This window comes from Galeopterus variegatus, unplaced genomic scaffold (assembly GCF_000696425.1).
Source record: "Galeopterus variegatus unplaced genomic scaffold, G_variegatus-3.0.2 Scaffold2451, whole genome shotgun sequence".
NCBI classification, from domain to species: Eukaryota; Metazoa; Chordata; class Mammalia; order Dermoptera; family Cynocephalidae; genus Galeopterus; species Galeopterus variegatus.
Window position 1 is genome coordinate 166,467 of NW_007728562.1, and position 13,569 is coordinate 180,035.

The window sequence follows — 13,569 nt, forward strand, 5'->3', positions numbered from 1 at the left end:
AAAATACTAAAGGCCCAGAAGTGACAGTGTAAGAAGTAGGACAGAGGCAAAACAGAAGACTTCCCTGGCACAACCTAATATCACTCTAAGGCCTACACCCTGGGCCTGCCATCTAGTCTAGCTGCATTTGCCTCTGCACCTGTACACAAGCCTCTGTCACAGCTAAAATCAACTCCTCTCTGTTCCTGCCCTGGATCAGTCACATTCCTGGCATATCCCTGGACTGTCTGCTGTAGTGGTCCCTCTTGCCCTGTGTAGTGGGCTGAATGGTGGCCTCATCAAAAGATATGTCCACATCCTAATCCCTGAAACCTGTGAATGTTACCTTATTTGGAAAAAGTGCCTTTGCAGATGTAATTAATTTAAGGGTCTTGAGATGAGAAGTACATCCTGGATTATCTAGGTGGGTCTTAAATTCACTGATAAGTGCATTATAAAAAACACATGGAGCAGAAGGTGATGGAAGCACAGACTGGAGTGATGCAGCTAGGAGTCAAAGAATGCCATGGAATGCTGCAGCCACGAGAAACTGGAAGAGACAGGAACCAGTTCTCCCCTAGAGCCTTCAGAGGGAGCACGGCTCTGCCAACACCTTTACTGTGGACTTCTGGCCTCCAGAACTCGTAGAGAATAAATTTTTGTTTTAAAGTACCACGTTTGTGGTAATTTATCAGGGTAGTCTCAGGAAACTAACACAGTCTTCTTACTATGAGTCACATTTTCTCTGCGTCCCAGCTCGAGTTCTTAGTCCTAGCTAAGGTGGATCTAGCCCTCAGTGATTGTGCCTGCCTGAGCCCCTGCAGCGGGTTTGAATTTCCCATTTGGCATTTACACATTTTTAACCTTGTGGTGTCTCTTTATTTTTAATTTATGTTGTAAAGCTACAGACTACACCAGTTGTCAGCTGGAGGCAATAGCTATGCTAATTGTATGGCTAGGCATTTCATAACAAAAGCCAAATGTTTCGTTGTTTTAGTTACACTAAGTTTTCCAATTGTATTGCTAGGGCTAGGGGTTAGAGCCCATAGACCCTTCAAACCCATTGTACAGACTGGGTCACCAAACCCCTCACATGTAGGTCCACACTAGGTAATTGGGAAAGATCCTGGGAGCCATTGGCAGACGACAGGGATTCAGTCCTTAGCAGAAGCAGCAGCGGCAGTGGCCTCTCGAGGGTCCTGGGGGCACTGGCAGCAACAGCCTCCAGCAGCAGTAGCAGCCTCCGTAGGGACATCCTGGGTGTGGGGAGCGCTGTGGATCAGAGCCACTCATCCTTTATACTTAAGTCCATAACCCAGGACACCTGGGTGCACATGTGCAATTACATTAGACAGTAACCAAGGAACACCTGGGCACACATGCATATTTACATCAAATGCTCGGCAAGATTCTGAATACCTGAGGGACTCTGACCATTTTCCTATATTTTCCCTACATATGTTAACTTCTTGAGGGCCAGCACTTGGTTTTATACCTTTGCATCTACAGTGCCTGGTGCTGAGCTTTAAGACCTTTGAGCAGGGACCCCACCCTATTAAGGAGAAGCTGCTACAAACTGTACTATAACATTCCTAACACTGAAATCATTTCTTCATTGATTCATAAGGTTCTCCCAGATCTTAACCTGTTGCTAGGTTCTCATTATGATCACTGGTTATTCCTGTGAAAAAAATCATTGCTGATTTCGATCAAGGATAAGGAAGAGTTTATTGTGCTAATAAACTTCTGCCACCTACTCCTGTGATTCTAAATCATGTATGCATTAATTACCTGGAGTGTGTCTCTACTTTGACTGCAAATTTCAATTAGCTCTAAAAAGTTTTGAGCACAGTGTAAGAGAGAACACTATTGTCAGCTAGCACCATCCAGCAAGGGAGTGGGTTTTGTTGGAGTTGTGAGTGCCCTGTAACTGGAGTGCAAAAGAGTCTGTGAATCTTGCCAGTGACCAGTTACCAAAAGGCAGGACTCTGTAGTATGCCACTGAAAGGTTTTTTTAAAATTAAAAGGTAATAAAAGTAAAATATTAAACCATTCTGGTAGATATAAAGAGCAAAAGTGTCTGCACCTTCCGACCTCTGCCGCAGTCCCATTCATACAGGAGTCTGCATTGGAAATTCTCCCCCATCCCCACATGGTAGGTGCTTGTGTGGGGGTTAACCCAGAATCTCCTCCACAAGGCTCTCTGCCACTGTGGAAACAAGTAATTCGTAGAAAGGGGTTGTGGAAAGGGCTCTGAGTTGGAGTTGAAAGGCCTGGGCCCTGGTCCTCAGAAGTCCCTCGCTCATTTTTGTGGCCCTAAGCAGATAACTCAGCTGAGATTCCTCATCTCTAATATGAAATAGCTGGGCAGGTGACTTCCACATTCTCTTTCAGACTGAAGTTTACAGCAAATATCCCATGATTCTGGGGAAAAGTCAATCATTGCAGCCTACCCTAAATGGAAAAAATTTAAAAACCCGGAAGAGACCCTTGAGTTCCTTGGGGGTACTGACACCCATGCATATTGAGTGCAGGAACGTGCTGTCAAAGACAGACTGTTCTGCCTGGGGAGAGAATAGTGCTAGGGGTGAGAGGGCTGGACTGGTGGGGGAGTAGGTGGCCCTGGATGGACTCATCTGGGTCCTAATGTACTTCTTAGGTGACCTTGTCTAGAGTGCATGTTCAGCTGAGAGTTTCCACGTGTGGTCTCCAGACTCAGTCCACTAATGGATTCCACCTCTTAATAGTTTGTGATCTTGGGCAGACTACTTTGGACCTTCATTTTCTCATATGGAAAATGAGGCTAATGATACTTTGATTATAGACTCACTGCAAAGTACATGGAAAGTATCAATAAATAGTAGTTGCTACTTTTATTATTATAATCCCTACTACAATAGCAACTATAAAACCACCACCACCCCCTTGGTGGGCTGCATGGCTGGAGTGGAATGACATTTATGGGTTGGGTGTTTCCATCTTAACAGTAGCTACAGCTCTTAAAAGGCCCCTGTTCACAGAGCAGAGCCTTACATGGAGAAAAAAGTGCATAGAAGATGCTGCTGTTCATAGCCTTTATGGGCTTGGTACAATTAGGGAATATTTAACAGGTGTTTAATCTCCAAATACATCTGAGGACCCTAAAGTGCCAAAGCAATTGCAGCCATAAATGCTGACTGAGGGATTAGCAGGGTAGAAATGGTCATTATATGTGCATTAAATTTTTTATTAATACGATTTTAGGTATCAATCCACCTGTGGTCTATACCATTGGAAAGTGTTTTTCCCTTATTTGGAAACCCAAGATGGGAATGACCTCAGGTAGACACCGAATCTGGGTGTGTTCTTCATTGCTCAGTCTTCTTTCATCTTTAATCTCACTTAGATGCTAAAGTCAGGGATTGTACCCGAGATTGCTAGACTGAACCTAATGCTGCTGTTTAATATGGCATGAGTTTATGACATAAGATTAGAAAGGATCTCATAGGTCATTTGTTCTGACCTCCCTCCCAGGCTTGGGATCCCCTCCGCAGTGCCTCTGCCAGGTTGCCATCAGCCCCTGACAGAGCACTCCAGTGACTAGGGAGGTTGCTCTTTCATAGAGCAGCCATGTCATTTTTGTCAATTTTCATGGCACTAATTAATAGATAATTAGCCAATCAGTCCTTAATGCAGAGCTGGAATACAGGGCCTTATAACTCACATCCACAAGTACTGGTTTTGCCCTTGGAGTCTGTCAAGTCAAATCTGAATTCTTCAAGACAGCCTGGTTTTCTAGAACATGGTTACTCTCAGTGGGCTTGTGGTCCAGCAGCAGCCCAGCCCCATCTGTGCAGCTGGAGGATCTCAGACCTTCCCAGACCTACTGAAGTTTGTCCTACTGCATTTGGACAAGATCTTTGGGTGAATGGTATGCACAGTATAGTTTGAGAAGCGCTGATTAGATCTATATACCACCCCTCCCCCAACTACTTTTTCTTTTTTTAGTTACTATTACTGTCAGGCCTGCTGGTGCTCAAAAAATCAGTTGAGAAAGAAACATTTAACACGAAGCAACAACTCCAACTCTCAGTAATTGAGATTTAAGTACAGAAGTGATGTGACATCAGTTAAAGCTGTCATTCTATTAATTGGAAATCTTTTGACAAGTATTTCCATGTAGGTAACATTGATGATCTTTAGCATTTCTGGATAGGATTTAGAAAATCACAAATGCCTTTGGAATCATTAAAGACATTAAATTATGCTCCATGTAATGTAATGCCAAATATTGCCTTGTGATTTTAAAATGCTTGATAAACAGACTAAATAAATTAATCAGAACAACTCACTTTCCAGTCATGCCAGACAGAGACAGCCACAAAACTTTCTTCCTAACACTCTTCAGCTGCAGGAAGAATGAAAGTTTAAATCATTTTCTATTTCTGACATCACTGCAAGGGCAGAGACTCAGAATTCAGTGTTTGAAAGGTGCCTAGGAGATGTACCCTATGGAAACAGCTGTGCTGGAGGGAAGTGCTTTCAATTTGTGCACTCAGCAATATGGAAATGAACTTGGCAAGTTCGTGAGCATGAGTAAATGCTTAACTGCCTTTCCAACCACAAAACAGCTTTCTATCTTTGGCAATTTTTAGACATTCAGTAAAACAGACCGAATGTAATGCCAGATGACAGTGCCAGACTGTCTTCAGTTAAACTCTAGCAAAAACCCGAAGAAGCTACTTTTCCCAGCCCTTGTCATATTTCTCTCTCCATCTGGTATATTCATGATGCCCTTTACACCTGATACCCCACAGGAGGGGACATCAGCCCAGCAGTGTTGGGTTAATGCAGTAAGTCTTGATCTCCCTGGGACCCAAGTCCATCCTGTGTTGTGTCTCTTAGGGTATTTAGCTCAAGGTTTGTGCCCTACACCTAGGTCACTGGGACAGCAGGAGCCACTCCCTGAGACTTGGGCCCTTTAGCCAGGAGCAATCACCATCTCTGTGTTTTTTCTGTTGTGAGTACTGATTCACTCTAATCTAGCCACATTATTAAAGTCCTATGTTCTGAGGGCTCTGTGGGGCTTTTTTATACCCCCTTGCTTCCTCAGACTCATTCAGTAAATATTTATTTAGGGTGCCTATTTCCCAGGTAGTAAGATTATAATTAATAAGACATAGTCTCTGTCTGCACTGAACCCACATTCTAGCTAGGGAGGCAGACGGTGCACATGAGGTTTGCATTAGTGCTATCAGGAGAAGAGGGAGAGATTTCTGCCTGGAAGAGGAGGTTTGGGACTAAATGAGAATTCACCAGGCTGAGAAGTAGATGGGACTGGCATTCCAGATATAAAAAAGCAATGAGCAAAGACTTGGCAGTGTTAAAATGCACAGGCTAATGTCCCACCCTGTGGGATACCTGGTAGCTCTGGGCAGGTCAAACACCTTCTTGCCTCTAGCCATATGGCCTTTCTCCTTAACTCCTTCCAATGTCAGGGTCTTGGTTGCTTCCTGGATTTACCCACCACTTCCCCCCCCCACCACAAGGGATTTACTTCTTGTTGATCATCAGAATTTATGTATTTAAACTATAGTAAAAATGCGGTATGCCATAATATGTCACAGAATGATTAAAAATGTTGATTCTGCATTCAGGAAGCTTTACCACTTGGTGGCTTTATAACACTAGAGAAGTTACTTAATTCTCTCTTCCTCGGTTTCCACATTCAAAAAATAAGGATATTAATAAATCCAACCTCAAAGGGTAGTGCAAGGATTAGCACAACAATATGAGTATGGTGTTCAGCACACTATCTGATATATAGTAGATGCTTAAAAATTTTAGCTATTGTAATTGCTTCATTAATTCTTTCAATGTATTTATTAATATCTACTATGCACTATTTTAAGTAGTGAATAAGACAGAAAATGTTCCTGCTTTCATGAAGCTAGAAAGTGTTCCAATCATTTTATATTATTATTGTTTGCATTTAAGTATTATTACAATCAGTCCCACTGGGTAATATTTCCTGAGGCACTATTCTTTTGTGTTTTAAGTGGCATGCTGTACAGAATTGTGGATGCAGCTTAAGACCTCCTTGTAAGCCAACTGCACGGTATCATTTACTTGGTTTGAGAACTTTATTTTCTTGATTTGAGGCTCCAACAACTAATAAACCAGGAGAATTCTCTTAGCTCCTACTATATACTTAGTACTTTGCTGGGGTTCTAAGCAAGTTAAAAAGATGGTCCCTATGTCGGTTTGGGAAGAAAAGACCAAAGCACTGGAGACAAAAATGAAAAAAAAAAAAAAAAAAAAGAAAAGAAAAATCACACATTAATTAAATGCTAAATTAATTAGTATGAACAGTAATACTCTTGTAATTTATAGGAATATATGACCGAAGGGATTTGGATAGTTTAGGAATTTCATGGAAGGAGGTAGAAACTGAACTAAAATCTCAAACAGTTTACATGGGTAGAAAAGATCAAGAGAAGATTCTGAGAGGCTGGAACAATATAAGCAAATCACAAAAGTGGAAATAAGGACAAACATGTCATATTCGTTTTTATGTTGCATGAAAAACAACATTATAATGGGGTCCCATAAAAGGTTGTTGACTTGAGTAGAAGTGGGGGATAGATTGATGGGAGCCTGGGTTAGGGTGGTGGCTGGGGAATGGACGAAGGGACATAGAAAACATACGTTCTGAAGATGGAACCAACGGGACTTATAAGAAAATATTAGAGCCTTTACAATTTTCAGAGCAATTTTACATACACTGTGTCCTGACCTGCTGTTCTTTCCCAGCATAATACACAGAACTTGTGCCAGGTTCATCAGCAATTCTCAACCCCATCATTCCTTTAACCAGTGTCCCCACTTTACTCTCCTCAAATGAAATTCACCATTAATTAAATGTATTTGCACACATAATTTTGAAAATATCAACAACATGCTTTACCGTACCGTAAAGTGAAGTTCAAAGAATGTGGTATATATTTCACATATATACCACATATCCAGATATATATATATATATTTTTTTTTTTTCCTAAAGTGAAGTTCAAAGAATGTGGTATATATTTCACATATATACCACATATCCAGATATATATTTCTTTTTTTTTTTTTTTTTTCCTTGTCCGGCAACGGATCGCAACCCTCAGTGTCGCCCCCGTACTGGACCGGGACCAGCAACGGGATCGCAACCCTCGGTGTTGCTCCCGCGCCTCGCTCAGCCAGTGAGCGGGAACCGGTCTGTATGTGGGATCCGAACCCTTGGCGGGAGCGCCGCCGCGCTTCCCAAGCGGTGCACTATAGCAGTGCACCACCGGGCCGGCCCCACATATATATTTCAATATGTAAAAGTCCAAGCATGCCTGTACCATAATGAAGTGGTCAGATATCCCTAAACAGAGAACACAACAGCTACGAATGCAGATGATGCAGGTGTGTTGTTAATAACTCACTGTCATGACCTACAGTGATGTGAATTTCTATAATGGTGAGCAACACTTGGTAATGTTCCAAAAAGAACAAAGTACAGTCTTAACATGGTTATTCACTACTTGCATTCCTGAGAATTCAGAGTATATAAAAACTATGCAAAAATTGTTTTGCCATATGTGTGAAACAGTTCAGTTCTCTGCTTGAGTAATTTTAAGCAGATTTTCACCTACAAAAATGTCTGATAGCACTTAGGAAAGTCTTCTGGATGTGGGACAACTTTTTCATTGTGCAAGACTGAGGCATCGCAGGGCATCTCGCATTCCTAGCTCCTAGCCATTAGGTGCCGGAGACATCCCCTATCATTGTGACAACCCAAAGTACCCCAGGATTCCACAGTGCCTCAGAGGGAACAGCCCCGCCCCACTGAGAACCACTGGTTGGATGTTGGTTCTCAGATTTCAGCTGTGTGACTCAAGGACGTGACAGACAGGGAAGTTGGGAGGGGGAGGATTTGGGTGTTGAGCCCAGAAAGAGTTGGCTGCAGTGCTTTCTTCTTCAGTCAAGGAGAGCCTTCACTTTCTTAAATACTTCAAATCTGGCTTTTGCAACCTGGTAACAGTTTCTAGTTCTAAGCCCAGGTAGAAGATAAAATGAGGAAAATAGATGGTATTTTGTAGGAAAAAAGTTGAAACCTTTTGTCTTATTTACATTATGGGCCAACAAACCCACTCTTAATTCCCTTCCCTCCATGTTGGCTCATTGGTGGAAATGTACTATGTATGTCCCAAGAGTTCAGGAGCAATCTAGTTCTAACATGAATCCTTGAAACTGTTTTGAAATTTAATTCTTGTTTTTTTTAAGCAACAGGTATGATCTCATCCTTTTCCCCCTTTTTTTTAAGCAACAGGTATGATCTCATCCTTTTTGCTCCCCCATGTTTGTAACATATGCAATAACAATGTCTAATCTTTGGTGTTTGCATTGTTCACAACTGAACATATTGAGAAGATGTGCATAGTTTAGCCTTAGCACTCTGCAGGTTGCCTTCTGCCTGAGGGTCTTAGAGTAAAGAAATCAAAAGGCCTTAATACACTTAGAGTAATTTCTAGAGGATTTAGAGCCTTTGATTTTCATTTAACAATGACAACAACACACAAACTCCGCTTTCACAAATATGGATGTATGGTATCTAATTATTTTTGTAAATAGTCATTTGGCCCAAAGATACTGGGCGCTTTTCAAATGCATGCCAATTTATGGTATTCCAAGAGCACAAATCAGTCTGCAGCCTTATTTCAGAGCGAAGTTTATTCATTTGCCAATCAGATGCATACTGTTCACAGGACAGCAGATTAGGCATTGTAAGTAAAATAGACCCTTTATACTGTCAAGGAAACTTGTCCTTGTAGTAGGGATGATAAAACATCATATATATTATCACAAGTAAGTGGTGAACCATTTGAGAGGTGAGTTGGAACACTGATGGAGTCTCTAAGGATGAAATAGTACTTTCTCTGGAAAAGGCAGAATTTTTAACTTGAGGACCTTAAAGATTCATTAACATTTAGACAGGTAAAATGCTTTAAATTTTGAGGAGTGGCCTTCTGAGCTAAAATAAATGTGAGCAGGATTTTTTGTGTTATTAATGAGCTTCGTGGCTTCCCATCACTAAATAATATGCATGCTCCTTTATTGTCTGGGTTTAATTAAGTGATTTGAATAACTGATAATAATTGCTATAAAGAAATCTCATTCAGTGCTACTGACTTTTTGAAAAAAGTCCTCTAATTTAAAAACTGAATCTTTTCTCTAAGCTTTGCTTTTTTTCCATGGATGAAATCCCTTTCACAATTCTAAATCTTGGGATACCACTGTGATGTTTCAAAACTGTGGAATATACCTTTAACTTAGTTCACAGCAAAGTGCCATCAGGTAGAAGGCAGGTATAAAGAGTTCAGTTGCTTAAGTAGGAAAGGGTTCTTATTACCAAGTGGGTCCCATGTATTGAACTTGAGGGCAACACGGAAACCAGGCCAGAGCCACCCAGGACACCCTATGGTTTCCATACCCTCCCTGTTAGACAGTCTGTGTCCTGGGACTTGAGTCTAACTGCCTTCTGCTCCCTGGTGCTGCTCCACACTTAACTGTCTGTCTCCCAGTACCTCCTGCTTCTGCCTTTACCACCTGCTTATAGGCTGGAGATTTGACTTAGCACAAATTTGGAAAACTTAATTACCCCATGTTGGAAATGTTTTTATATCTGATCTGAATGGTAGTTAATGAGTATATATGTGTATAAATTCGTCAAGTTGTACTCTTAAGAATTGTACAATTCACTACAGTGTTTATGGCAGCACTATTTACAATAGCCAAGAGTTGGAACCAGCCCAAATGTCCATCATCAGATGAGTAGATAAGGAAACTGGTACATCTACACAATGGAATTCTACTCTGCTATAAAAAAGAATGAAATACTACCATTTGCAGCAATATGGATGGACTTAGAAAAAATTATATTAAGTGAAATAAGTCAGGCACAGAAAGAGAAATACCACATGTCCTCACTTATTTGTGGGAGCTAAAAATAAGTAAATACACAAACGGGGGTGGGAGGTAGGGAAGAAGAAACAACAATCACAATTCCTTGAACTTGTTAAGACAAGTGAATAGATATGATGTTGATGAGTGGGAAGGGGGAGAAGGAGGGGGGAGGGAGGCATCGGTAAAGGGACAGAAAAATCAACTACATTGTATATTGATAAAATAGAAAAGGTTTGTGCATTTCACATGGGATATAACCCAGTAAACATGTAAAAACAATAATAATAAAAATCAACTATCACAGTCACTGAGGTATTGCCAATTTTAGTTTATCTTGGGATAATTTAGCAATGATTTATTTTTAAGCATTTAAAAATAAATTTTCAGAATTTTTATTGTTTTTCTTTTTTATTTCTTTTAAAATTATTTTTAAATTAGTCAAAATAACCTAAATAGCTAATAATGGAAAATTAATTGTAATAACTATTTGTAGCTCTTCAAAACTGCAAACCACTCAGTAGCCCAATAAAAAGAGTTTTTGAGACAGAAGGAAGAGTTTTCAAATTTCTGGAAAAAAAGGATGAAAATACTTGTTGCAAACCATCTTTTTGATGCTTCAATATTTCCAGTACTTAAATACCTAGAATTTGAAGATATTAATTTTCAACTAAATCATTATTTTGCTGAAGTTGTCATATTTACTAACTTGCATCCAGTCTCACACTTTTCAGCCAATTGTTAAACCTACCCCACCAACACCCCCACAGCTTCTGTCTTGGTGTCTGTAGCTTTTGGTTAAAATTCAGACTGAAGTCTAGTGCTGAATGAACAGTAGCTGAGTGATGATGTCCAAGTGAACAAAAATAGAACTTAGAGTAAGTAAAATGTTTACCTTTAGCTATGGTTGTCAAAGTTCAAACACTAAAAGAGAGAGAAACATTCCCTTCTAAAAGAGAGCTTTTAAAAAAATCAAGTTTGATGCCTCTAAATTATAGCATTAAATCCTTAAAATCCAGGGATGGTATAAAAATTAAATTTGAATTTTTTCTCCTCAACAAACCCATCCAGGCTCACCATCTTGGATGGATCTACTGATAGTATGAATTGCTTCTTACTGTTATTATTTTTTAAAAAAGATAGACATTTAGCATGAACTCTTTTGTTGGAACAGGACAGCTGGGAGGTGGTGGAAGGACTGAGGGGGGAGATGAATTATACTCAGGAGCCACCAGTCCAGAAAGGATTTCTGCTGAAAAAGAGGAAATGGCCCTTAAAAGGCTGGCACAAGGTAAGACACTGACTGTGGCTGTACTTTTGTTTGCACCCACACTATCCCACCCAGCACCTGGTTCTTAACCACTTATATTTAATTCGAAGCTGACATTTGAGACCAAGGGAAGGGTGTTTAAATGGAACATCTCAATGAATTATACTTTCTGCTCCACAGAGATTCTTCTATCTGGACAGAGGAATCTTGAAATATGCCAAGAGCCAAACCGATGTAAGTCTTCTTGTTGGTGCAACATGCTATTGAAGAATTCTGAAAGGGTAACTGTCAGCTCAGGGATGAGACTGTGTACATTTGAGGATTACAGATCTCTGAACTGGAAATCGTGGAGGGTAATGGATTCCCCAGGTGGAACAGAGGTGCCTGCTTCCCCTGGTCTCAGCCCTGGGTTCTGGGTAGGGTGAGGCTCCTGCAACACCACACTGGTATCCAAAGGTCTGTTGTGGTCTTAGGGTTGTGCTGAGGGATTCTCTGGGTGGAAGAAGATGTCCTTGCAGCTAGGTCACAGGAGCAAAACACAGGGCAGGTGTCATTCCCACTCTTACAGTGACTGAGGGGTTTGGTGGAGGAGGCCCTGGGTGAAAGAGAGTTCCTCTCTGGTTAACACTAGGCAGTTGTCCTATGAGGGCTCTGAGTGACCATCAGTCCTGCTGCCCTTTGTAAGTGTCTTCTCCTTACTTCCTCTGCTGTCCTCTCTTAGCCTCCTGCCCATACTTCTAAATGAATTTAGACACCAGAAACTAATTCAGTGGGAGGCAGTGCAATTAACAGGTTAATTCATGGCTATGGAAGTCAATCCATGGGGTTTGCTTTTTTGTTTCCTCATGTACTGGCTGTGTAAACTGCTCGTTACTTAACCCCTCTGGACCTCAGTCTCATCTTTAAAACGGGGAGAATGCTCCCTATCTCACAGATTAAAGAAGACTTCATGCACAGCACTTAGTACTGGTTCACAGTAGGCACTTGATAAGTTGTCGAGTTCATGTTCACTGTTAGTGGGTGTGGAAGACGAGGGTAGAGGTAGGGAGTATCAAGGGCGTTATTACTACTTTCAACACAAGGGTTCTTGAGTGGCTCTCTTTGTGCCTCTGCAGATAGAAAGAGAGAAGCTGCATGGCTGCATTGACGTCGGGCTTTCAGTGATGTCTGTAAAGAAGTCATCAAAGTGCATTGACCTTGACACCGAGGAGCACATCTACCATCTGAAGGTGAGAGTGCTTCCTGGTGCACGGAGTTCGTTTATGTCAGGAAGGGATTGTCGGTTATTATACTACTGGTGATACCTTTGGGGTATTCATTCAACATGTAGAAGATCTTCATTTCCAAATTGTTTCTCACAGACAGTATTAGGATGGGACAGTTCTTCGTTGTGCAGGATTGTCTCTCCCACTGCTTGAAGGTTTAGCACCCTCGTTGCCTCATTCCCTAAATGCCACCCCTCCTCCTTAGTCATTGTGGCAACAATCAAGAACAAAACAATCATGTAATCATGTTTCTTACACCCCACTCCTCGCCTCGGGCAGTACCATCTTTAGTAAAGAACCATTTACCATAGGTTAAAATATGTTCCCTGAAATATAATAGTCAGTGGAGCCCTGTCTTACAACTTCAGCTAATTTTATAGGGATTCCATTAAAATTCTCATATTGAAGTGAAACATCAGGAAATTTTCCCCTAAAGTGTGAATTTCCAAACAGTACTTTTCAAAGCTGTGTTTAACCTCTTGTGCTCTCTCCTACAGATGGTATAGATAGTTAAAAGCATGAAGCATGAGATCTTGATCTGGTTCAGATCTTGACATGGCTAATTACTAGATATTGAACTTTGGCTAATCACCTAATCTCTGAAAGTCTCAGTTTTCTCACCTAAAAAAAAAAAGAAAGAAAATTATTTTAGTGCTTATCTCACAGGACCACGTGTAGAAAACTTGGCATAATGCCTAGCCCACAGGAAGCTTAATAATTTAGCTATTGCACATGATTATTGACTGGTACCCCAATGTTAGAAACTAATTGAGAAAATGCTGAGCCTCTTTTCTTATTTGGGCAAATTACTTGGGATATTGGAAAAGGGGGCTGAGGGTTAGGAAAACAAAAGCATGAGATCATGAGCTCCATGTCTTAACACGTTCCTGTCCTCTCCATAGCATGTGTGTGGTGATGGAGCAATACTGGCCTACCACATATGAGGGGTCTTCAAAAAGTTCATGGAGGGCCAGCCCGGTGGCGCACTGCTACAGTGCACCGCTTGGGAGCGCGGTGGCGCTCCCGCCGAGGGTTCGGATCCCACATACAGACCGGTTCCCGCTCACTGGTTGAGCGAGGTGC

At 41.2% G+C, this 13,569-nt stretch overlaps 1 protein-coding gene across 1 annotated transcript in view; it reads left to right on the plus strand.

The window, feature by feature from the left end:
- The window catches only part of OSBPL3 (oxysterol binding protein-like 3), a 92,361-nt gene that overhangs the window by 13,181 nt on the left and 65,611 nt on the right, over positions 1–13,569 (plus strand). The window contains exons 2-4 of the mRNA XM_008581744.1: positions 11,126–11,242; positions 11,402–11,455; positions 12,337–12,450. Coding sequence (XP_008579966.1) covers positions 11,126–11,242; positions 11,402–11,455; positions 12,337–12,450 — 285 coding nt within the window. The remainder of the gene's footprint in view (positions 1–11,125; positions 11,243–11,401; positions 11,456–12,336; positions 12,451–13,569) is intronic.